Genomic DNA, 25,335 nt, shown 5'->3' on the forward strand with positions numbered 1-25,335 from the left:
CTGCTCCCCTATATGTTTCCCGTCACCTCCACGCACGTCACCGGAAGTGTGGGTGCTGAGACTGACCTGGGGAGACCCCCCAACCCCGTCCTCCATGTCGGGGATGCTCCAGCCAGCCCCAGGCTGTGGCAGGCACCTGCCGTGGGTGCGTGGAAGCCCACCAGCTCTCTTACACCCGCTCCATCTCTGTCCGTCTTGCAGGTTTTGGGGTTTGAGGTCGACGCAGTGAACTCTGTCCAGTTTTCAAACCACACAGGTAAGGCGTCAGCCTCAGTGGTCCTCGCAGAGCTGAGTGTGGGCTCAGGACGTGGTCCCTCACCTTACAGATGGGAAATGGAGCCGGGGGTGTGGTCCTGGCCGAGGCTGCGCAGCACGTGCCCACGGGGGTCGGGGGGCCTGGGTTTTCCGGCTGCGTGTTTAAATCAGCGTGGCTGCTTTGGAGCTGGATGACCTGGCGGGTGACGTGACCTCTCGGCCTCCTGCTTTCCTCTGTGAACCAAGGATGGTGATCCTCGTGCCTGCTCTGGGCCCCCCCCCCGGGTGACACTGTGGACTGGGAGGGGAGCAGACCCCAACTGTCTCGGGGAGACAGTTCTGGGGAGCCTCGGGGAGCTCGTGTGTGTGTCTCTTCGTGCACGGGGACCCCAAGGATTTCTGTGCACAGGAAGCTGTGTGATTTCTGCCTCGGGTTCGTGAGGGTCACAGCCCTTGGAAAGCCCCCACGGTGTCAGGCAAGGGCCCTGGGCTCCCCACCCCCATGGCCTCAGAGACGCCCTGACCTGGGATCCCTGAGCTAGTGCTGGCAGGGGGACAAAGCCTGTCAGTTCTTGGAAGCATTCCTACATCCCTTCTTTGAAATTACTCTGAACCCTGACGGAATCTCAGAGCACAGAAGGTCCCAGAAACTGCTGGCAGAGTGCCGACCAGATACGCAGAAGGGTGCTTCCCCTTCTCCCGATTCTTCCGGGTGGGGTTCTTGGAAGGGAGGGGGTGTTACAGGTCATCAGTTGAGGAGGAACAGCACTGGATTCAGATGAAAAGGCTACAGTTCCCGCTAAAAGTCCTTTCCTGCTTTTGCGTTCAGAGTGCTGGGCACAGTGACATTTGGACATGTCCCCAGAAGTTGTCAGCCCAGTGAACCCCCTCAGAGCTTACAGGTTTTACTGGCTGTTTTAACTACCCTCTTTTTTTTTTTTTTTTTTAAAGTAAAAGAGCCAAGTTGGCTTAGACATTAGATGATGATGCCCCCCCCCCGCCCCCCGCTCCAGGGCAGCGCTGGGCCCTGAAGCAGCAGCCGGTGTTCTGTGGTTGTTCCTTTAGCAAGAGTTTCCTGTTACCCAAGATCCGAGCCGTTGGACGAGCGGCTGGAAGAAACTGGATGGGGCTGGAGGTTGGCGGGTGGGGCAGGGCAGCCTTCCAGGCACGTAGGGTTTGGGGTGTGACCTGCTGCCAGACCTGGTGGTGACTCCCTGGGGGAGCAGGACCAGGTGCCTGCAGCAGACGTGCAGGGAGGATCTGGGTCCCTCAGGGTCACCGGCTCGGCCTCTGCGGAGTTTGTTTTTTCATCTGTCAACTGTAAATTGGGCGGGTTGGACAGAGGACCAGAGTGCCCCTGTGTTTCAGAAGGGTCTCCTGAGTTTGGAGAGGAGAGGCTGGGTTGGGGGGGGCGGTAAAAAGAGTGGACCAGACCCTTCTCATCATGTTAGGAAGCTGGCCCGCCGGGCGGGGCGTGACCCATGCTTGAGACCTGGCGGGGGCTGACTGCACATCACGGGCTGCGCTGTGTCCCCTCAATTCACGTGTCAGAGTCCTAACTCCCAGGACCTCAGATGTGATAAGGTCTTTAAAGAGGCAGTTAAAAGGTACACGGGGGGCTTCCCTGGTGGCGCAGTGGTTGAGAGTACACCTGCCGATGCAGGGGACACGGGTTCATGCCCCGGTCTGGGAGGATCCCACGTGCCGCGGAGCGGCTGGGCCCGTGAGCCATGGCCGCTGAGCCTGCGTGTCCGGAGCCTGTGCTCCGCAACGGGAGAGGCCACAACAGTGAGAGGCCCGCGTGCCGCAAAAAAAAAAAAAAAAAGGTACATGGGGGTCATTGGGGTGCCCCTGCTCCAGTCTGATCGGTGCCCATGGAGGAGATTAGGACACAGACACATGCCCAGAGGGGCAACCACATGAGGACGCAGGAGAAGCCGGCCGTGGGGCTCTCAGAGCAACCAGCCCTGCGACACCATGATCCTGGACTCTGGCCTCCAGAACTGTGGGAGCCCCTGTGGTTCTTGGTCACAGCAGCCCTAGGACAAGAGAAGTACATGTGCAACGGAGTCAAACCGCACAGTGTTGGGAATTCCCTGGCCGTCCAGTGGTTAGGACTTGGCTCTTTCACCGCTGAGGGCCCCGTTTCAATCCCTGGTCAGGGAATTGAGATCCTGCAAGCCACGCAGCGCAACCAAAAAAAAAAAAGAAAAAGAAGAAACCAGCATGTCTGGAATGATGTCGGAAAAGCGAGGGGCGGGAAGGCCCGTTGTTCCTCCCACCCGGGCCGGTGGGGTTTTGTGGTAGCAGCCCCTGCGGGGACACGGCCAGAGGCTGCCGGCTCTCAGCAGGCACCTGAGCCTGGGGGACAGCCCTGCGGGAGGTGGGTCACCTCGCCTCGGGGGACCCGCCTCGCCTCTGGCCCTCCCGACGGGTGAATGGGCATCCACCAGGCCACGCCGGCCTGGAGAACTGCCGACAGGTGTTGTCGGGTGTGGGCCCCTCTGCGGCAGGAGAGCCCTCGCCCCGCGGGCACAGAGGGCACCGCGGCCCCTTCTCCAGGCCCACAGCCCAGCCGGTGCGGGACCTGCAGGACAGCCCCCGAGACGGCAGGGAGGGTCTGGGGCTGTGGCCGGGATCTGCTTCCCGTGGTCTGCACTCGACTTTGCTGTCATAGAAATCAGCCCTCCCGAGGCTTTTATTTATGTGCTTAGGAACCCATCCCTTTGAGTGGTCCCTCTTGGCGTGAGGGCTGCCAGGATGGACTTGCCGTGGGCGGACTGCAGGGTGTCCCTGGTGGGGTGCGCCCGCCCCGAGTGACCTCGAGAGGGCCTCCTGCCTGCCCTGTGGGCGCTTCACCCGGGTGCCTGTCGGGCCAAGAACCCAGGCCGCAGCCTCTTTCTAGTTCACATTTGGCTCTTGGTCAGGATTTGGCCCGAGACTTGGATCAGTTGCACCTCATCTTGGATGGAGGTGGGGCTGCGAGGAGCCCCTACCTGCCAGGGTGCGCAGATAACAGTCTTCAAGCAGCTCAGCCTGGATGGGGGACGTGCACAGGAGAGGCTGGCAAAGCCAGGGACCGTGACACGATGGGGACGCTCCCAGGTGCCCCGCCGAGGACAGGGAGAAGTTTCGCAACCCTGCGTCCTGTCTGTTGGTGCGATGCAGGCTGCACAGGCGTCCTCAGGTGGCCTGCAGAGCTGGGCCCTCGCTGCACTGAGTGGGAGGGTGGACCCCGGACTCAGTAATAACAACCCCAGAACGTGTCGGAGCCAGATGTGCTTTCGGGGGAGACCTGCCGAGGGCCGTGTCGCCCGTGTGCCCCACGCGTCAGGGCCTGCGTGTTCTGCCCTCCCCCCACCAGGCTACTCGCACTGGAAGGGCCAAGTGCTGAACTCAGATGAGCTCCATGAGCTGTACGACGGGCTGAAGCTGAACGACGTGAACAAGTATGACTACGTGCTCACGGGTGAGGCCCAGGGGACGGGGTTCCGGAACCGGAGCCTGGCGCCCACCTGGGGTGGGCTGGGGAGGCCCAGACCACCCCTGACCTGGGCTGCTCCCTGGTCCCTGCCTCCCTCGAGGAGGGATGGTCCTGCCATCAGGAACTCAGTGGGGCCCTAGTGACCGCCACGTCCAGGTAGCATGACCTTGGGGGTCCTGGCTGTGCCACGTCTCCATACTGGGGTTTCCATGCCCATGGCGGGGTACAGGTGGGGTGTTGGGAAGGGGTCTGGGACAAAAACACCCAGATAAGCAACACGCTGCCACCTGGTGTGTTGGTTTCATTTACAAACCCACATGGTTGCATTTATTTATATACGTGGTTAGAAGTGAACATGCTGATTCTGGAAAATGGAAAAGAGGAAGGAGACCATTCCTCGTACACCCACGGCTTCTTCCTTTCCTGTAAAAGTTAACGTTTCTTTTGGGAAATGCCCGGTGTCCCCTGGTGCCTACAGTTGTGGGGGGCACGTGTCTTGGCCCCGGCCGCAGGGTCTGGGCCCTGCCTGCCATCCTCTGGGCAGAGGGGCTTCATGGCGCTGTCGCCGTGGTTGGGTGATGAGAGCTCTCTGTCCTTCCCAAAGGTTACACGCGAGACAAGTCCTTCCTGGCCATGGTGGTGGACATCGTGCAGGAGCTGAAGCAGCAGAACTCCAGGCTCGTGTATGGTAGGTGCTGGGAGCCCCAGGAGCGGCGGCTCAGCCTCCTTCCTTCTGGGCGCCCCAACTTCACGTTCTGCTCCTCCCAGCACACGGGCTCTGTAGCAGCTGGGCCTCTGGGGATGAGAGCCTCACAGGCGTCCTCACAGTGAACCTGGCCTCTGTCTGGGGCGGGTGAGAGAGGCCGGTGACCACACAGGGCTGTGTCAGTGTCAGGGTGGGGTGTGTGACCACCCGGTCCCTGGGTGGGGTGAGGGACTCCTCAGGTGGGGCCCAGACAGCAAAACGCAAAATGCCAGGTAAGGAGGTAAATGATAAATGAGGACGGGAGGCCGTGCTTTTCCCGTTTTAGTTGCGCGTGTGAAACTCAACGACAAGTCAGATGCGGGGCGCTCTTCTCAGCGCCGCCACGTTTGCTGATAAGATGCCCTTTGTCTCCCGCAGTGTGCGACCCCGTGATGGGAGACAAGTGGAACGGAGAAGGCTCCATGGTTAGTGCTTCCCCGCGCTGGGGTGCGGGCCATGGGGCTGTTCACAGCAGCACTCTGGAAGTGTCAGCCTGGGCGAGACACTGCTCTCGGGCCAGAGACACGTCCTTGTCCCTTGTCGGGAAGGAGAGGCCGGGGCTGGCAGAAGAGGTTTCTGCGAAGGGCCCCAGAGGAGGTATTTCAGGGCCGTGCATCCCTGTTGCAGCTTGAGCAGCCACAGATGATTTGCAAAAGAACGAACATGGCTGTTTTCTAATCGAATTTCAGGTGTGGACACTGAGCTTTGAATTTCCTCTAATTTCCACGTGTCACAGAATACTGTTTTTCTTTTGACTGTCCCCCCAACCATTTAAAAACATAAAGGGCACTCTCAGCCCACCAGCCACACACCAACAGACTGCGGGCCTGGGTTCCCGACGCTGATGTGGGTTGAGCGGGCGGTGTCATCACACGGATACGGTGGAAAGCCACTAGTGGGGACCTGACCCAGATCGTCAGGGTGGATCGTCGGGGCCGGCTGCCCCAGCCCTGCTTCGGGACCCCTTGGAGCCTTGGGGTCCCCACAGCACGAACCGCCCCGGCCTCCCTCCCTCACCCCTCATGCGTCAGCCCGTTCCTGTCTTTTCCCCACAGTATGTCCCCGAGGACCTCCTTCCGATTTACAGAGAGAAGGTTGTGCCAGTTGCGGACATCATCACCCCCAACCAGTTTGAGGCTGAGTAAGTCATTTGAATCGGCCGGAGCAGTTAGACCCACCCCCCATCCCCATGGGGAGAGTGACAGGGACCCTGCTGGAGAGTCCCAGTCTGCGGGCAGGGAGCTGCCAGCCCACCTGAGTGCCAGGGCGGGCACTGGTTGTCAGCAGCAGTGGGTGGTCATTTCCCCCCGACTCCCTGTGGTCATGCTGGTTCCCGAGCAGCAAGAGCCTCTGGGGACAGAAGGGGGCAGAGGCACTGTGGCGAAGCCGGGGGTGCACGTGGCTGACACGGGCGATGGGACGGGGAGCCCACGCCAGCTGACACGGGCCACCGCCCCGGAGCTCTGAAACCCACATCCCACATCTCTGCACAAGGTTAAAAGGACCATGCCGGCTCCGCTGCCCAGCGCCATGTTTCCAAGGGCCTTTCTTCGATGCCCGGCCCCCCCGATGGACAGGAGAGCTGGGCACCCAGGGGGTTGAGGAGTGGCTCCTGGGGCCTTGGGGCGTGAGCGCTGCAGTGGGTGTGTCCCCATCACATTCGGCTCTGTTAGGCCAGCAGCGACCTCCCCTCTGGCCCCGGGGCCGCCCTATAAAGTAGGGATGGGGCCCCTGGACTCTTGGGGGCCTGGGGTTCCCTAACGCGGGCCTGTCGATGCTGGGGGATGGCGGCTCACCCGGAGGTCCCTGATGGTTGGTGGCTCAAGAACATAGTGCACTGAGATTTGCAGCTGTTTGCAAGGACGCTGGCTGCCCTCAGGGGCACCGTGTGCTGTGACGTGCACGGCCGTCCTTCCCCGTTGTTATGTGTAAACGTTATAACCACAATCTGGAACTTCAACCCGCTCCCATGACGTGTGAGTCCCTTTTTATTGTTTAAATTTATTTTTATTTATTTTATTATTTATTTGGTTACGCTGGGTCTTAGTTGTGGCACGCAGGCTCCTTAGTTGTGGCATGCGAAGGCTTACTTGCGGCACCCATGTGGGATATGGTTCCCTGACCAGGGATCGAACCCAGGCCCCCTGGTTCGAACCAGGGAAGTCCCGTGAGTCCCCTTTCAAACTGACTCTTGACTGGTCCCCAGACATGGTGGCTGCCTGGTCCGCGATGGCGGGCAGGTGCCAGCCAGTTCCCTGTGGGGCAGGAGGGGTCACCAGTGCACCGTAGGTAGCCCTGGGGCTCTTACAGGCGATGGCTGAGCTGTGCTTCTCTGCCTTCCAGGTTGCTGAGCGGGAGAAAGATCCACAGCCAGGAAGAAGCCTTAGCGGTAAGGAGGCCTTCCCGTACCTGGCGTGGGACAGGCAGCCCTGCTCACGGTGGGAGGGGACAGCCACACGCCCTCTGGCATAGGAGACGGGCACCTGTGTGGCCAGCATTTGGCTTCCCATCAGCCAGCCACCCGAGGCCCAGGGAACCTTTGCAAATTCCATTTCGGCCCCTTGGTTGGTCACCTGCAGCTTAGTGCCTGCTGGGTCTGGGTTCGCCCGCTGCTCGTCCCAGCTGTCTCTGAATGAGCGTCTGGGGCCATCGCAAAGTGCCGCAGACGGGGTGGCTGGGCAGCAGAAGTTTGCTCTCATAGTTCAGAGGCCAGAAGTCCAGGATGGCCGGCTGGCCCGTGCTCTGTCAGAAGCCTGTAGGAAGAATCCTTTCCTGTCCCAGCCTCTGGAGGCAGCTGGCAGTCCTTGGTGTTCCGGGCTTGTGGGCATCACCCCAGGCTCCGTGTGTGTATGCGGGGTGTGTCTGCCTGCACCTGTCAGAGTGCATGTGGGGTGTGTGTGTGTGTGTGTGTGTGTGTGTGTGTGTGCGTGTGTGTGAGTGTGTGAGTGGGAGGATTTCTTGCACATAATGGACCTGTATCTTTGGGGGTGGCTGGGCATTTCTGGAGTCCACAAGGCAGGATTCCAGACGGGAAGGGCGGGCTGGGCCTCTCAGGCAGGAGCTGACACCGCAGCCCTGGGCGAGATTTCTTCAAAGCTCTTTTCAACCTTCCTTGGTACTAGCCGAGGGTCCATAGGTCTCCTGCTGGGATTTAGCCTCAGGTGGGGTCTGCCACCCCTGCGCTGCATGCCCAGAGCACCAGGGGCTGCCAGGGCCTCACACCTTCCGCGTCTGGGCCTCTTCAGAGGCCAAGCTCACTTCACGGTCCAGGAAACACACACTTGGAGGAGTCAGGTCCCTGGGTCAGAGCTGGCGGCAGCCAGTTGTGGTCACCCCTGGGCCCGTGGGGCTGTGTGTCTGTTTCCCCAATAGGCGGAGGGCTCACTGGGGCAGGAGAGCAGGCTGGGAGGACCCCCCTTCCCTGCTCTGAGGGCCTTGCTCTGAGCTGGCACAGCGGTTGGGGGGTCTCAGAGCCAGGTGACCCTGGGGCAGGAAAGAAGCAGGGCCGTGGGCACAGTGACCCCATCTCTAACACACCCGCCCAGCTTGGGAACCAGAGGAAACTCATGGTACCCAGTGCAGGGTGGGTGCTGGGCTGCTGGCACGCCTCGTGTGGGAGGCGGTGTGTATGTGATGTGTGTGCGTACGTGCGTGTGGTGGAGGGGGTGTGTATGCTTGCGCTTGGGGCATGTGCACGCGTTGTGTGTGTGCATGTGGCGTGTGGGAGTACACGTACGTGCATGTGTGTGCTGGGGGTATATGCGTGCATGCAGTGTGTGCGCGTGTGGGGGGTCTTTGGATGTGCGTTTGTGCGCACGCGTGTGTGTGTGTGGCTGGGGACAGCCTGTGCTCACAGGGCGTGTTCACAGGCACTTCTCTGAGGCATTTGCACGAGGAAAACGGGACCACCTACAGCTGTTTAAAAAAAAAAAGTCACCCAAAGTGACGTCTGTTCCTCATTACCCTGTGACCCTCTGGCCGGTTACCTCCCCAGCCTGCAGGCCCCGGGCCGATGAGGGGAGGGTTAGTGGTGGCGTCGCCTCCTGCCTGATACGAGGCCGCCCACCTCCCACCCCTCCTGAGCCCCAGTTCACCTCAGTGAGCATTTTGCCCCGGCGTGCTGCTGGGGAGGGGGCGGTAGACGTTTGTTGAATGGATAAAGGAGTGCATAGTTTCCCGGGATGGACAGCGTGGAAGCGCTCATTGCTTGGTGGTTGCCGGGCACGGCTCCTGCCGCCCCGGAGCCCAGGGAGGAGAAGACGGTGGCCTGGCTGGTTGGCTCCTTCCTCCGGGGTTCGGGCACAGGTGGGGTGCAGGGTGGGACCGATAGACATGCACCCTTGGACTTGAGGCTGGAGGGAACTGGGATGCCTGTGACCTGGCAGAGCTGTCACTGCGGGGCAGGGGCGGGGCCCAGGGTGTGGCCCCTGTTAGCTGTTTCTGTCCCATCCAGGCAGACTCTGTAAGAAGCTGAGGGGCGTGGGAGACGGGGCGAGGGCCGCCAGAGCCCCGTCTCGGGCAGCCACGGAGCGGCTGACGCGCCCCCCGTGTCCGGCAGGTGATGGACGTGCTGCACTCGATGGGCCCCGACACGGTGGTCATCACCAGCTCGGACTTGCCGTCCCCGAGGGGCAGTGGCTACTTGATCGCGCTGGGGAGCCAGAGGACTCGTAAGTGCCCGCCCGGCGCCGGGCTGCCTCCCGCCTTCCTGCCGCGTCCCTCGAGGCTTCCGAGCTTTGGGTTCAGTGGAAAGAAAATAAAGCCTGACTCGGCAGGTGGCCAGTCTCCCCAACTCCCGACAGCTCCAAGAAAGATCCGACTGAAAACAGAGCCAGGAGACGTTTCTGTGAATCGGGGTGCGGGGCGTGTGGGGTGCTGACTGCTCCCCCTACGGTCACCACGCAGGTGTCTGTGACCGTGCTGGCAGCACACGGATGACATCCCCTCTTACGGGCTCGGGGGTCACGTGGACCAGCCCAGCTGGAGCCCGGCTCCCGGGGAACCAGGTGTCCCCAGGCCTGCCTCCCCCCATCCCCCCCACGTCAGAGCTGATGCCGACATCGCTGGGAGGACCGTTCACGCTCTGCTGTGTCAGTCATTTAATTATGCTGATGCCGCAGTGTAAAATGACACAGAAGGCTGGGGTCACACCAGCTTCCCCGGAGAGCTGTGCCAGGTGTAGCTGTCACCACCCCCTCTGTGTCTGTGCAAAAGGACACTTACACACCCAGATACACTCACAGATGTACGTGCGTCCACACACACTCACGCCCACGCACGCACCCCGACCTCAGTGAGTGAGCACGGTCCCTCCGGCTCTACCCCTGCCCCCATGGCTCCCATCTCACAGCATCGCATGTTTCGGCCCCTCGTCTTCAGGCTGCGTGGTGTTCCCCAGGCTGCCCTGACCCTGTGGCCCTCTGGGGCTCCAGCCTCTCACTTTCTCACTTGGGACGGGCAGCCACTGGGGGGCTGGGGCATCCCTGCAGGCTGAGCTCCCTGACGCTGTGCAGGGTGGGGCAAGCCGGTTCCTGGGCCGCGGGGCCTCTGCCGGCTGAGGGTCTAGGGGCCCAGCTGCTGGACACTTTCCCCCAGGGACCCCCGACGGCTCCGTGGTGACACAGCGCATCCGCATGGAGATGCGCAAGGTGGACGCAGTCTTCGTGGGCACCGGGGACCTCTTTGCCGCCATGCTGTTGGCGTGGACACACAAGCACCCCAACAATCTCAAGGTCAGTGGGACGCAAATGGGAGAATGTGTTAAGAGCTGGAGTCCGCTGGGCCCAGGCCCAGGGCGGGCCCTGAGCCAGATGAAAAGGGAGGGCTTCGCTGAGGATGCCAGGGGAGCTGTAGCCTCAGCAACTCGGGGTCTAGACGCATCACACAGGAGGGAAATTCAGCAACAGCTCATCCTAAAACGCAGCCGCTGCAGTCAGACTTGCTGGAGACCCCTCTCTTCCTGGGGATTGTCCCCCGTTCCCCCGCTTTGTGTGTGAATGTCCATAGTGCCCTCGTGTGCTCAGGCGCACCCGTGCCCTTTGACCTCCCTCTGGGCAGCCGTCCTTCCCCTGGGGGGCAGGCACCCCCCCCCCTCCCCGCCAGCAGTCAGTTCCATGTTGTGAAATGCACGGCTGGGATGGGGCCCTTCCCCTCACCAACGGCCTCAGGGGTGAGTGCTGAAATGCTGTGGTTTCCCCACCCCCCTTCCCTCGAGGGCAGAGGGTGAGCACGGACCTGCTTCACGGCCAGCTGGTGCCCAGAGGAGGCCTCGCTCGGTCGCCCTCAGCCTACCCCAGATTAAGTTCTGCCCCGGGTCCCAGTGTTGGGGAGGGAGTCCACTTGCCTCCCCAGCACCTGAGAAGCTCTGAGTTTTTAACTTTGAGAGGCCAGCAAGCAATGACTTTGGCCAGCTCTGGGGCAGGAGCTCTTTCCCGTGTAGATTCTTTATAACTGATTCCTTCCAGAAACGCTTATTAAGCACCTACTACATGCCAGGCAGTATTGACAGAGTTGCCTGTGGTCCATTTAGTACATAGGCCTCTCTGCTCAGCTCTCCTGGGATCTTTGCAGCGACTGCTCCGTGATGGGAGGAACATGTGATTGTGGGTCCCCAGTGCCTTGTCAGTGGACAGTCCCATCCAGGTGGCCTGGGGGCGGGGGACTCAGTATCCTCTCCTCCCTGCAGGTGGCCTGTGAGAAGACCGTGTCGGCCATGCACCATGTTCTGCAGCGGACCATCAAGTGTGCAAAAGGTACCACCTCACGGGTTGGCAGGGGTGCAGTGCTGCATTGTGAACAGGGCTGTGGCTCCCGCCATCTCCCTGGCGTTGGCCTTTAGGGCTGGGGCAGGGGGCAGCGTTGTGGAGCTCCCTGCTGAGATGGGAACTCAGGGGTGATCCAGAGCGTTGGGGGCTCCCACAAAGGCGAGGGAAGGACGAGACAGATGCGGGATAACTTCCGCTGGCTCTGTTCCCATCGTGAATGCTCTGCCCGTTCTGCAGCCAGGGCTGGGGAAGGACTGAAGCCCAGCCCGGCCCAGCTGGAGCTGAGGATGGTCCAGAGCAAGAAGGACATCGAGAACCCGGAGATCGTCGTCCAAGCCACGGTGCTGTGAGGGCCGCGCGAACCCGCCTCGTTAACGCCCAGCGTTAGGTGTCTCCGTTTCCGTCCTTGTGAAAAATGTAATGTCTGCCTTAGAGCTGTGACCGAAACTTGATATTTTTTTCTTCTTTCATGAGTGTCCAGCATCCACTGATCTTCATTGTGAAAATGTGCTGGTCGTGCTTTTTTAAAAATAACAAAGTGATCACAGAAATTTGTAATTCGGGACCCCGGCTCCCCTCCCACAAGGCTCCTGGAAAACCAGCTCCGTGGTTACATCTCGAGGGCGTCCTCCCCACGCTGGCTTGGGATACATGGTGTACCCCTGTCCCTTGTGCAAGGCCCAGGGAGACCCCTGTGTCTGCATCTCTGAGAGCGAGTCGGGGGATAGTATTCATGTCCAGAAAAATGATGCCAAATGTCTTTATTCTGGGTCCGACCTCACCTTCTGTGTTCGTGCTTCAGAACTTTTTGCCTCTTACTTTGCTGCAGGGTAGGCCCCTGGGGGTTTCAGATTCTCCCCTTCTGTTCACGGTGTGGATGGGCTCCTGCAGCTCAGATGCACAGACGCTGCACAGTCACTTTGGCGGGGACCTTCCAGGACCCCAAAAATCTGCCCATCTCACGCGTGTCGGGGGACTGCCTTGTAACTCAGAGCGTCTCTAGGGACCGCCTGGGCGACAGGACAGAAGCTGGCACGCGGCCGAGCGCGCCTGTAGGGAGTTCACTGTGTGGGGCTCCTTTTGGAAAAGTCACCCAGTTTAGGGCAGAACAGGCCAGGTGCTGTGTGTTTGCCACCTACAGCTGGTGGCAGCCGTGTCGTGTCACCGTGTCAGTGTGCAGGTACAGAGGGCGGGGGCGGCTCCTGCCCCACCCCTGTTGGTGTGCTTAACCCCATCAGCCAGTTATCTGACCCCCCCCGCCCCCATTCCCCCGCAGCCCCGCAGCCCCGCAGTCCCGCGTCCTGTGCCAGCCAGGTGCCCGGAACCAGAGGCTTCCTGGAGCCGCCGCAGCTCCGCCTCTCCCCACAGCAGGCGGGGGCGGAGCTTCACAGCAGCGGCTGTCAGACACCTCGGGCTGGGGCAGCGCCGGCCCTGGCGCAGGCCCTGTCACCAGTCCAGCCGGCCACTGCGGGGGTGACCTCCCTGGCCCCACTTTACCCAGAATTTTGAGGACCCCCAGGCATGGATTCAGGCAGGGTTGCCCATCCTCAGCACCTTCCCCGACTCTGGGGGCTGCAGAGGTTTGCATCTCTCAGGAGCCCACAGTCTGGAGGGGAGCAGGGAGGCTGGAGGATGTTAGGGCCCAGATGTGGTCCCTGGGGAAGCAGGCTCTCCTAGGGCAGCCCTTGTCCCCGACCCCGAGCCTCGCCCCACAGGCAGGCCCTCTCCTGGAGCCTCCACCCTCGTCGGGCTGTGCCCATGTCTCTAGGACTCTCACCGCCTCGGTACTGCCTTCTGCCCTTTGTTGGAAATGCCCCCGGACGAAGGCAGGCCAGTCTCCACTGGACTCTCTGTACCCTCTTCTTTTCTTTCTTCCCCACTCTGCTCACATTCCAGATGTCACTCTCAGGCGTTAGTGCCTGCACGCAGGGTGGGGGGGCCTCAGCTCCCCTCAGCGGCCGGTGGGTCAGGGCATCTGTGTCCCTGTCATGTTTCCTGGTTCCTGCAGGGCCCGCTGGCCCAGGAGGAGGGGGACGCCTGTGGCCTGGTGGGGGACAGCCCCCCAGCAGGGCAGCCCAGGGACCAGCCATAGTCCTCCAGGGTCCTGGGCCTCCGCAGAGCCTTTAATGGAAAATACTGTCACTGCCAAGTAGCTGGGGAGACGGCCACACCGCCAGCCAGCGGGAAATCTTCATTTTCTTCTCTTTCCTTGTTCTTTTTTTTAAACCTTGGAGAACAAGTGTAAGACCAGGGAAAGAGCCAGAGTATCTCTCTCTCTCTTCAATGAGACGGTGAAGATGCGCCCTGAAAACATGGTGCTGGGGGTAGTGGCTTGTTCTGTGTGCACCGTGAACTTGAAGGAAAATGCACTCTGGTTCTTTAAGTTTTATGTCAGAGTCCTGGCCCCCGCAGTGGGTTTTACCCTCAATTCTTGATATCATACACAGAACAATGAGAATTGTTCCTCACATAAAATCATGAACTCTTCTATCTCCTTCAGCCATAAAGCCCCAGCCATCTGGAGAGCTGTGGCCTGAACCCCCTGTCCTAAGAGAAGGAGATCGAGGCTCCGGAACCTTAGCTTCTGTGGAAAAAAGCACATTTGACCTCCCCACCCGAGCAAAGTGGACTTTTTGTCGTGATGTTGCTGAACCTGTGTACCTCAGGCTCATTTCTGCTGGGACCTAGTCTAGCTGTCACGATGCCAACAGAGGGCCCCAGTTGTCTCTGTTCAGAATTTCCCATCTAGAAGTTATCCATGGCAGTCGCAGTGGGTTTTGATACAGTTTGGGTCCAAGTTAGAATTAACCGTTTTTTTTATATTCACTTTCCACAGTTCAGTAACATGGAAAATAATCATTTATTTTAAGATGAGAGATATATGGGCCCTGAATTGCTTGCTTATTACCAGAGTATAGATTTCAGACCTTGTCCTGGAGACTTTAAAGATGGATTCCAAAATAGGGTCCTTGTTTTTTAACCAGTCTTGAATCATTGCCAAGTCCTGCAAAGGTAACCAGGTTAGTCTGCGCTGCTCTTGCCGTGCAGGCCAGTGGGGGTTGGTCAACGATGCTTTGCTGGTTGTCCTGTCCTTAAACTGTTAGGACCGGTCTTCAGAGCATGTTTCATTTTGCAGTGGCCGAGCCTGGCTTGGCGCTTCTGACCTCATCGCTTGAACCTCACGTTCACTCATCAATTGAAAGGCAGAGAAGAGGGGGGACAGTGTTCCGTCTGGAGGCCGCTGGACCCCCAGTGTGCACACGCCCTCTCAGGACCACCTGCCTGCAGCGGCGGGGCCCATGTCTGTGAATCAGTACCCGTGACCACGGGGCTGGGCTGTGTTCCACTCCGGCGCCAGAATCACCCGGAATCCCTGCCTCGGCCACCTGCCTGGTCTCAGGCCTCATTCACACACGTCTCCCCATGGGGCAGGGGTTGGCTCAGGAGCCACCAGCCCCTGCCTGGGCCAGAAGGAGGGCAATTGTGAGTGAGCGGAGTGGGTTATGTGCCAGCAGGGACGCGGTGAATGTGGTCTGTCCTGGCTTTCTGAGTGGGTGGGAGCCACGTGGCCCCCAGACTCACTTCTCAGATCCTGAGCCTACCCGTTTCCATCCCATGCCAGGCTGCAGGGGGCTTTGCTTCGCATCACCTCGTGTGGTTCTTTGCGTCGGGACCCCTTGGAGAGCTGCCCCCGTGTCTATAGAGGGAGCACGTCAGTTGGTGGGCCCTCGGGGGGAGGCGGCTCTGGGAGCCCAGGTCCACGGCCCTAGGCCAGGAAGCCTTGAACTTGGACCTGTTGGTCAGGATGCACATCCACCCAGGAGACCCTTCCATGTTCTCCAGGTCGGCCCATGGGCGTCGGTCAGGCTGGGCCCCCACAGAGCAAGGGTCGGAGCCAACAGTGTCATGAACTGCCTGTTTTTACAGACAGCGCTGTGGTTTCAGAATCCAGTCACGCGCTTCCGGCCTCTGCCAGGAGGGGACAACGAGGGCGGAGGTCCCTGCCCCCGCCCTGGTAGGTGACACACAGCAGCTGCCCTCTAGGGGCTTTTTCTTTGGGGCATTAGTCTTTCCTGTCCGGTGACTGGAACCAGGCTTTGTAGCCTGTGCTGCGCTGCACAGGGAGGAGGACCGTGAATGTGTCCCGCCGCCACGTGGCCTGCTTGGGGCCCTAGTTCCTAAAACTGAGCTCTCCGTAGCGCGTGTCTTCCCGTGGACTCCGGCAGTTCATTCTTGCTTCAGAACGCTTCCTGTTCTTAATGTGCAAAGACACCGATTAAGAAACGATGTTTCACAAACTACATTCCTGCCTTTCGTTAGAGGTTTGCGCTCACGACGTGGTGTGTTCGTTTGGTCATTTGATGAGTAATTTTAGGTCTGACCTAGAGGCAATTTTACAACTTTATATGAATGGGAAGTTCTTCCTAGAATTTTCTTTTTAACGTCTGGCAGAGTAAACAGGTGTATTTAAAGCTTTCCACTGTCGGAGCTGAGCAGAGCCCTGTGCTCAGGGCGGGAGACCTTGTGTCCATCTCTGACCCTCAGGGAGGGGCCCCAAGCTCCAGGGTTGCAGTGAAGGAAGCTCCCAGCCCCACATCAGCATGGGGCAGGTCCCCGATCTTCTGCAGCAGGAAACCCGTTCTGGGAGGACATACCTTCGTGAGGCCACGGGCCACTCACCCTGGCCTGGGACATCACTGCCCTGCAAGGGCCAGGACTGGGCAGAGAGGAGGGGCACGCCACCCTGGGCCCCTGTGCTCGTGAAGCCCCCAGGCAGCCCTTAGTCCTTGTGCGTCCGAGGACGCAGAGCTGGGCACCCTCTCATGCTCTTCTGAGCTGGAGCTGGGTCAGCGGGTTTTGGACCACTAGTTGCTTTCTCACCGAGGACCCAGCTTCTGGCCCAAGGAGGGTGGGTGTAGGGCATGGTGGGGGGTCAGGACAGAAAGGGGGAATCAGTAAACCTGGCAGCAACCCCCACATTGTGCCCCAAAACTCCAGCCGTAGTGCATTCCTGCAAAATATCTGGGACTGTCATCTTGATGATGGGAGGTGCAGATGTTGATATATGGGGAAATGGAAGTGAAATCTTAATTTACTCCATGCAGCCCCTGAAGGATAAGAAGTATGTGGGTGGCGTTTTGAATGTTTTGAGATTTAAAGCTGCATACTTTCTAATTTAGAATTTTCGTTGGGATTTCCCCCAACAGTTGCAAAACTGGACCCACTGGAGGACCGAGGCACTGACTCAGGCCAGTCGATGCCAACCCAGTTCTTCCCTAATTGAGCTCAGATTTTGGAGGCTTCTCGGGGGAAGTGATGCAGCCTTGGGACACACCTCGATCCCGGCTGCAAGTTGGCGGGGGGCGGGGGGGTCTCTGTGTTTCTGGCAGTGGTTTCACTAGCCCTGTGCTCTCTACCAGCCCCACCTGTGCGCGTGTGGATGCGTTTTAAACGTAAAACTCGTTCCAGTGCTGTAGAGGCCGTGTCTGTCTGTACTGGTCTTACTGACTTATGATTATCGCAAATAAATATTTTCATGGTGATTGTGTTGAAGTGTGATTTCTTTTTTCCAGAGGAGCTCCCTTCTGTGAACTAGGACCTAAAGCTGTGTTAAACAGCCAACCAAGCAGCGGTTACTGCTGGGGACGGAGGGCAGCTGATTCCCTCGGGAAAGGACCTGACATCCCCCTTTCGGGAAAGGACCTGCACTGTCCTGCCCGCCGTGGCCAGATCCCCTCTCCTGCTCTGTTCTCTGCCCTGGGAGGGCTGGTTTGGATGCTCTGGGCAGTGGGCTCCAGGCGGGCTTCCCGCAGGATTGGGCTCCCTTTCCCGGCCCCTCCCTGCCCGATTCTGAGGACAGCTTCAGTCACTGACCAAGCCTCATGCTCCTTCCGGCTTCCTTCACACCTGGGTGGTGACAGCGCTGGTCCTGTGAGCCCTGCAGGTACCTGCTCTCCCCAGGATCAGCCCACATCTCTGTAAATAAGTCCTCAGGTCGCCTCTGGGCAGCACCTGGCCCTGCTGGACAGGCAGGGAGGGGCGGGGGAGGACGCGGGATCCTGTCCCAAGTGCCTCTGACTCGACCTCTCAGATCCGCTTCTGCCAACCCTGTGCTGCTCTGCTTGCCAGCAAGGCCCTCCTGGTTCGGACTCCGCCTCCTGGTGACAGTCTCCTGTGGCTGCTGTGACACGTTCCCACTAGTTGAGCTTAAAGCAACACAGATGTATTCTTTCACAGTCTGGAGGTCAGATGTCTGAAAATGGTGGGCAGAGCTGGCTCCTTCTGCAGGCTCCAGACAGACTCTTCCCTGCCTGCCTTTTCCAGCTTCTGGAGGCACCTGTGTGCCTTGGCTCGTGGCCCCTCCTCCACCTTCAGTCTCTCTGACACTGACCCTCCTGCCTCCCTCTCACGGGGACCCTGTGATGACGCTGGGCCCACCCAGCTATGCCAAGAATATCTCCCCATCTTAAGACCCTTTGCTTAATCACATCTGCCAAGACCCTTTTGCAGTATAAGGTAACATCCACAGGTTTCGGGCACTGGGACACGTGTTGTATGGAACTTTCCAGGGGCCTCTGGGATCTCAGCCACACAGCGTCCTGTCTGTAATTCTGCCTAAGTTAGGACACGGAAGAAATTCCCCATGAGGTGCAGACTCAGGCTGGCCCCTGTGGCAGTCTTCACCTGCCCAAGGCTGTCCCAGGCCCCTTCCATCGTGTTGCTCTGCGTTCCCTGAGTGTGGCTGTCATCCATGACCTTGGGGTAGGGGGTGGGGGGATGGGGGAAAGGAAGGGAGAGGAGGCACTTTCCTCCCTCTTCCATCCATCCCTTTCCCCACTGCTAAAGATTATTCAGATATAATTCACATTACACGCAGTTTGCCCACTTTGAGTGTAGAATTCAGGGTCTCGTTATAAAGGTAGCACCCTTGAGAAGGATGCTAAATTTAGCTTTGGGGTCTCCCCCAGAATCAGTGGTGTCCTCCAATAAGTCAGCGCCACCAGAACCTCAGAATGTGACCTTATGTGGAACTAGGATCTTCGCAGATGTACTAGTTGAGGTCCCACTGCTCTGGGGTGGACCTAGACCTGGTAACTGGGGTCCTGATGGGGTGGGGAGGGGCGCACACACAGGCAGACGCATGATGCAGCCCCAAGCCCAGGGACGCCTGGGAAACCAAGAAAATGGGTTGCGTTGGAAGTAGGGTCCTTAAAGGGGAGAAATGGGCCCTGAGGCCTGGGGTGGGGACGTGTGGAAGGACACGTCTGAGGACCTTGAACCCCTAATTCCTCCAGATGCCCAGCAGCCCCCCACACTCGCCTCGGCTGAAAATCAGCTCCCGCCCTTGGAGACCAAGCAACAGCCACACACCTGAGGCAGGTGCCTCACAGACCGACACGTTTCCCTTCCAGATGCACCTCTACCACCTCTGGAGCTCCAGGCCAGTCACCAGCCAGGTCTCAGCCAAGCGGAGAGGGAAGCATAGGCCTGAGCGGCCAGGAATGCCCTACATGCCCACGAAGTGCAGGACTGGCTCCTGCGTGCCGGCGGGCACGGGGAGCGTCAGGTGGGCAGGGGTATCGGGTGGGAGACGGTGCAGAACACGTGCAGCCCAGAGGCTGAGCTCGTGATGGCCTTGCAGGCTGATGGCGCTCGGCGGTACCTGCAGGGTTACCACCTGTCCTGCCCACACCTGACCATCTCTACACCAGAGCCAGAAATGTGCCAGTGTGTCTGAAGACATCTCGAGCTAATGCTCTAGAATCGGATTTGCTGAAAAAAATGTATTCATGTGTTTATATATTTATTCATTTTCGGCCGCGCCATGCAGCTTGCGAGATCTTAATTCCCCAACCGGGATTGACCCTCGCGCTCCGCAGCGAAGGCCCAGAGTCCTCACCACTGGACCGCCAGGGAATTCCCTCAAATCTTGTATTTTAGACAGGATACAGAGTCACAGCAACGGAGGCGTGTGGAGCTGCGGTTAGAACACAGGCTCCTGGAATCCTGGGTCTACAGCCCGCCTGCTGTGACCTGGGCATCCCCCACCCCCTGGCTCAGCTGCTGGGGGGGGGGTCTCAGGCCGCACGAGGTCCAGCGGGGGCTCCACCCTGGACAGCTCTCACCCCGTGACACCTCCCTACTGTGATTACGGCTTCAGATGAAGAAAAAACCCCAAAACAGAAAATTTGTGAACACTGAAAAAATACATATATTTAAAGATAACACAAACCCTCCTTGAAAGTAATTTACTTAAGATCATTGACTGGGAGAAAAAAATGAACACAATGAAAGTGAGGAACAGAGACACCGGAGAGGTGCATCCCACCCCCCCACCCCCCGAGTGGCACCGCGTGAGGTCCCAGACACAGGTTGGCAGTGGAGACCCACATGGGCGACGGGCTCTGCAAAGTCGGGATTAGAAGTAGGTCAGCTCGTCGTGTCTGCCTTTGTTGGTCTGGTAGCTGGCCAAGGCCAAGGGCTTGTTCTCATGTGGGAGGCTTTCAAATACTCGAATGTGCACGAAGCTGTCTTCATCCACTTGAACCTGGGAAGAGAGTCCAGTGAGGGGCGGGTGCGGCCCCTGACCCCCTGCTCCACTGGACTCGGCTGGACTGGGAGAAAGGCCCTGGGTGCCAGGAGGCCATGTCCCTTCAGGTGACCAGCGACTGGGCTGAGGACATTCCCACCTTCCTCCTCCGAGTGCAGGGGACGCCCTCGTTGCCCCAGCCAGCGCCCGGCACCGACACGCACTCCATCAGAGCCCCGAGTCTCCGAAAGGCTCGGTCCTCCCCTCCAGGAGGCTGTGCGCACACGTGCACACACACACGCGCGCGCGTGCTCATTTTAGATGGCCAGCAACCCCCTGAAGCTGGGGGCTGCCACTCAACCCTCTTAAGCACCCCTGCCCAGGCACCTAGGCGCCCCCAATTCAGGCCAGACCTTCCGAAGAGGCTGACATCCCACCTTGATGAAGAAGACCCTCCCGGCAACCACCTGGCTCTTGAACTCCACAGCCTTGAACATCGGGAACTTCTTCTCCTTCTCTTCCAGCTGGGACCTCACCTGGGGGAGGAGAGAACGGAGAGACACGTGCACTTACTTGAATTAAATGTCACGGCTGAACTCTGATGCCGGCCCTCTACAGACTTTCTATCACACGACTGTTCTTCACAACTGAGCAGACACATTAAATTGTCGGTTCTGATGATAAAGTACAGAAAACAGCTCTCTAATTCTGCCGAGTTTCAACGGTACTATTTCTCTGTGTCATTTTCCCTTTCTTTTCCAGGCATGGAATAGTTTGATATTTTCATCATCACGACAACGTATGTGAGTTCATACCCTGTTTTTCTCTTTTACTTAACAAACAGTTCACTGCAAAGAGTATGTACAGTTTTTTAATTACTCTTAAATGTTTTTTTTTTTAATTTTTATTTTTGCTGCATCGGGTCTCAGTTGCCGCATGCGGGCTCTCCCTTGTGGCGCGCGGGCTCAGTAGTTGTGGTGCACAGGCTCAGTAGTTGTGGCATGCGGACTTAGTTGCTCTGCGGCATGTGGGATCTTAGTTCCCTGACCAGGGCTCAAACCTGCATCCCCTGCATTGGAAGCAGGATTCTTGACCACTGGACCACCAGGGAAGTTCCTAATTACACTTTTATTTGTTTATTTTTAAAGAAATTTTATTTATTTATGTATTTATCTTTGGCTGTGTTGGGTCTTCATTGCTGCTTGCGGGCTTTCTCTAGTTGCAGCGAGTGGGGGCTACTCTTCATTGCGGAGCACAGCCTCTAGGCATGCAGGCTTCAGTAGCTGTGTCATGCAGGCTTCAGTATTGTGGCACACGGGCTCAGTAGTTGTGCACGGGCTTAGTTGCTCCGCGGCATGTCGATCTTCCCAGACCAGGGATTGAACCTGTGTCCCCTGCATTGGCAGGAGGATTTTTAACCACTGCACCACCATGGAAGTCCCTAATTACTCTTTTAAAATTGAAAGCTAAAACAGTTAAAAATGTTAAACTAAATTTAATATTAAATTTAATCTTCCATCTTCTAGATGTGCCTTAATTCTCTTAAGTATTCCCAATTTCTTGTGTGACAGATAATGCAGCAGATAACACACTTTTGCAGGGAAAAATGCTTTGCTGCAGTTTTAGATGATTTCTCTAGGATGCAATGCCTTTGGGCGAAGGCTGTTCCTGATCCTTGGTGTCAAACGGTAATCACACTTTCGGATTAGTCCTGTTTTCCAGGGTCTTGGCCTTTTGGGAACTGAGCATTCTTATGGAGGAAGGGGGGAGAAGGTTGTTTTGTCTTGACTTTAAAACCTAATCTAGTTTCAAAGTGCTCTGGCTGCTCTGTGGATTACTGGCAGGCACTTGAGCACGCTGACTCTGCACTGCAGTCACCGGACGAGTTCTAGACGAGTTCTAGAGGGTCGGAGGATTTCAGTGAAGCCCGGAAGCGTGCTGCTTTGGGAGCTGAGGGGGTCACCGCCACGCATGCCAGCGAGTCCCTGTGGCAAAGGCCTTCAGGGAGGGGGGCTCCCTGTGGATAAGGTGGGCAGAAAGGACAGGAGGGAGGGTCAGGAAGTGAGAAGGCGGGCCGCCTTCTCTCCACGCAGCTGCCACGGCTCCCACGGCGGTGCGCGTGTCCCCTGGGGCTGGTGCCCACCTGCGTCTGAACACTCCCCCGTGGGGCCCTTCTTCCTGCCAGGTGCCTGCCAGGTCTGCAGGGAACTGACCCTGCAGACAGTTTACAAGACCAGGGGGGTGAGTGACACCCACAGACCCTCCTGGGAGTCTGAGATGGAATCGTCTCTCTCTCTGCTTCGGGGGGCTTGCACAGAGCCCCCGCCCTGTGCAAGGACTGAGTGGCTTGAGAAAACCCTAAAGGAGGTGGCGGAACAGAGCATGTGCAGGCGGCGAATGCCAGGCCAGGCCACAGCCTGCGGGACGGCAGGTCACTGACACCGCTGCCTGCCGGCCAGGAGAAAGATGAGCTGGGCTGTAGCCAGGGGGTGTGCAGAAGACCCCGGGTCACTTAGGAAGCCGCCAGTTTCCAGCCCTGAGGGGACCAGGTCGGGCAGAGGGCCAGGGAGGGCCCTAGGACAGGGCTGGAAGAGGCGGGGGCGCAATGCAGCACCGCGACGTCCTTCTGACCGGGCCGGTCTCTGGCCTCTGATCTTCTCATGTGCAGCCCAGACTGTCCCAAAAGCGTCAGTACAAAGGGCCACCAGATGGTGCCCATGCCCCTCACAGAGACCACCCAGCACAAAGGCAGCCTCCTTGTTCCCAGGGGCAGTGAGAACGGTCCACTGACGTATGTATCACTTTCAAGGAACTGACCCCAAATGAAGGGGCCCTTTGAGACAGTGACTCTTCCCTCCCAAGTGAGCTGACACACATTTAAAGTTCACCTGACAAGCGGGGAATTCTCAGGCCCGGAAAACCACGAAGAGGCGGGAAGGGGTCTTGATTGTCAAGAGCCGACTTTGCTGGCACACGAGGACAGGCAGGGCAGGCCCCGCTCCTCCCACCCTCACCTGATCCTTGGGTGCAGGTGCCTTCCTCGGAACCCGGCCCAACAGCTGCCCAGGGTCCGAACCAGGCTGGATTGCATTTCGAAGCTGTTCATTTGGACAGAACCTCAAACGTACACCAAAGTGCTAGAATAACAGCCTAAGTCTAGAACGCCTGTGGACCTGTCCCCGGACTCACTCAGGGTTACTTCACCCCTCCTACTGTACCGTTTGCTCTCTAAGTGCTTGTCCCCAACGGGCACGTCGCGGCACTACCCCTGTGGCCACCTCCGCTCGCGGGCGCGCTTCCCAGGCGGGAAGGGGCATCGGCCTGCGCCCAGTCCGGCCCACGGCGGGATGCGCTCGGGCGCACCGCCTCTGTCCCAGCGGCGATGCCTGCCGACTGCCCGGGCCCGCAGGACCCCATCCGCCCCCCGGGGCCCTGACCTGGTCGGCGATGGCCTGGGTGTGGGCCGTGGCCGGCTGCGTGGGGGTGGGCGCGCCGCACATCATCTCGGCGGCAGGCGGGGCGGGCGGGCGTGGACACCAGGCGGCAGTCACTCGGGAGCAGCGGAGGCGCACGAGCAGCGGACTCTGGCGGGAGCGGCTGACTGAAATACAGCGCCCGGACGGGGCGCGGCGGTCACGTGGCACGCGGGCGGAACCACGGCGCGCGGCTGGGGGGGAATCCGGGACCGGAAATGGGGTGCTGGGCGCCCGGGGCGGGAATGAGGCGCGGGGCGTCCTGATAGAAATGCGCCGTGGGCGGGAGCAGGCCGCAGCCTGGGACCCCCGGCAGGCACCTTCTCGGGACTAAGGGTCGTGTGCTGTAGGGCTGTCCCCTCTCCCTGGGTTTGGTGTCAACCACCCCCGTCGGCTGAGTCATAGGGTGGGATGGGGGCGCGGCCGCAGGATCCCGGAAGAGGGTGGGCGGGGCCCTGCAGGATGTGGGTGGGAGTGCGGGCGCGGTCCGTAGGTTCCCGGTAAGGGAGGTGCTCCGGGTCTCGCGGTGGCTGGGCGGGCGCTGCCCCGGGCACTGCCCTGCTGGGACCTGCTGGGAACCTCGAGGGTACCGGCCCGGTGCGGGGCAGGGCGCGGGGCGGAGTTGGCCCATCCTGACTCCTCCCTGGCCTCCCGGACCACACAGTGCCCCCAGACCCCACTGTCCTGTCTTGGTCTCCGGGTCCCCACAGTTTGACCCACTGCGTGAGATGACAGTAGTGGGTCCTGAAACGACAGGGGCTTTTGGGGTCCGGAGAGCAGCGGGCAGCTGGACCGAGGGCGGAGGGGAGAGAAGCCCCCGCCCAGCGCGGGAGCTGGGGGTGCTGGGGGAGAGGGGCAGGGGTGGGCTGGCAGGCCCTCCCTCCCGCGGGCATCTGCCTGCCTGGCGCCCCTCATCGCATGGCCCGGCCCAGCGCCCCACCTGGGCCGGCCTGTCATGTGGGCTGCTGTGAACATCATGGGCGTGTGACCCGGGGACACAGTGAAGGGCTGACGTGGGTGGACAGAAGAGGCCCAAAGGAGTCCAGTGATGGGGAGGTGATGACTCCCAGGGTCTCAGGCTGGGGTGGCGTCAGGTGGATGGAGTTAGTTAAGGGCTTGGTTCTGACGGGGTTTGGTTTGGGATTGAGACATCCTGGGATGAGAGGGTTCAAAATCCTGGGAAGGGAAGGTTCCCCATCTTATTGGGGCAGGGTGGGGCCTGTGCTGGGAGCTGTCTGGACAGGACTGGCCTTTCAGAAGATCCAGCTGTCCCCCACCCGACAGGGCTGCACCTCAGTGGGCACTGGGCCTCTCCCATCACTGGGCGCTGACTCTGCAGGCAGAGGCCCAGCCTCGCTTCCTGGTGGGCCCAGTGGGAGTGGCCCGTGAGCGAGTGTGTGGGGAGGTGAGCCTTTCTGGTACTTTCTAGGGCAGAGCCTGGTCTGTAAGTTCAGGGAAGCATGGGAGGACGTGTGTGGTTGAGCCCTGGAGGGAGGGGAAGGAGAGACTGACACCCATCAAAGGCCCAAGCACAGAAAGCCAAACCCTGACAGCAGGGTTTGCAGCAAAGTCAGGGTTCCAAGCAAGGGAGGAGGGAAGCCTCAGATCCACTCCTCATTGGTCTGAGTTAGCAGTTTTTACTTTTCTTAATGATCATTTGCTTTTTTTTTTTTTTTTTTTTTTTGCGGTACGCGGGCCTCTCACTGTTGTGGCCTCTCCCGTTGCGGAGCACAGGCTCCGGACGCGCAGGCTCAGCGGCCATGGCTCACGGGCCCAGCCGCTCCGCGGCATGTGGGATCTTCCCGGACCGGGGCACGAACCCGTGTCCCCTGCATCGGCAGGCGGACTCTCAACCACTGTGCCACCAGGGAAGCCCGATCATTTGCATTTAATGGAAAGAAAGAACTATTCATTGAAAGACATTTTTACGAGAATGAAAAAACAAACCACCCACTGGGATAAATATTCTCATTACACATATCTGACAATATATAAATAACTCCTACCAATGAGTGAATAAAAGATCATTAAAAATAGGCAGTGTACTTGAACTGGCACTTCCAATTTACATTCAGAAAAACTGA

At 59.2% G+C, this 25,335-nt stretch overlaps 2 protein-coding genes across 3 annotated transcripts in view; one reads left to right on the top strand and one right to left on the bottom strand.

The window, feature by feature from the left end:
- Positions 1-16,801, top strand: part of PDXK (pyridoxal kinase) — a 31,524-nt gene extending 14,723 nt beyond the window's left edge. The window contains exons 2-11 of one of the 2 annotated variants that reach the window (XM_082625539.1): positions 202-256; positions 3,620-3,724; positions 4,344-4,427; positions 4,863-4,909; positions 5,540-5,625; positions 6,828-6,873; positions 9,043-9,154; positions 10,080-10,216; positions 11,170-11,236; positions 16,456-16,801. In XM_082625539.1, the coding sequence (XP_082481665.1) occupies positions 202-256; positions 3,620-3,724; positions 4,344-4,427; positions 4,863-4,909; positions 5,540-5,625; positions 6,828-6,873; positions 9,043-9,154; positions 10,080-10,216; positions 11,170-11,236; positions 16,456-16,532 (816 nt within the window). In that variant the 3' untranslated portion in view covers positions 16,533-16,801. Of the gene's footprint in view, positions 1-201; positions 257-3,619; positions 3,725-4,343; positions 4,428-4,862; positions 4,910-5,539; positions 5,626-6,827; positions 6,874-9,042; positions 9,155-10,079; positions 10,217-11,169; positions 11,237-11,485; positions 11,717-16,455 lie in introns of those variants that run through there. The other variant, XM_082625538.1, reaches the window with a different exon arrangement.
- A 2,234-nt stretch (positions 16,802-19,035) lies between these two features.
- On the bottom strand, positions 19,036-23,394 carry CSTB (cystatin B). Its single transcript, XM_082626118.1, has 3 exons — positions 23,216-23,394; positions 20,216-20,314; positions 19,036-19,796 (listed from the first exon to the last, which is right to left on the bottom strand). Exons 1-3 carry the CDS (start codon positions 23,279-23,281, stop codon positions 19,668-19,670), a joined length of 294 nt encoding a protein of 97 aa, XP_082482244.1. The 5' UTR covers positions 23,282-23,394; the 3' UTR covers positions 19,036-19,667.
- Positions 23,395-25,335: the final 1,941 nt, after the last annotated feature.

The sequence above is a fragment of the Mesoplodon mirus genome, assembly GCF_964341445.2.
Source record: "Mesoplodon mirus genome assembly, chromosome: 6".
Classification (NCBI taxonomy): Eukaryota; Metazoa; Chordata; class Mammalia; order Artiodactyla; family Ziphiidae; genus Mesoplodon; species Mesoplodon mirus.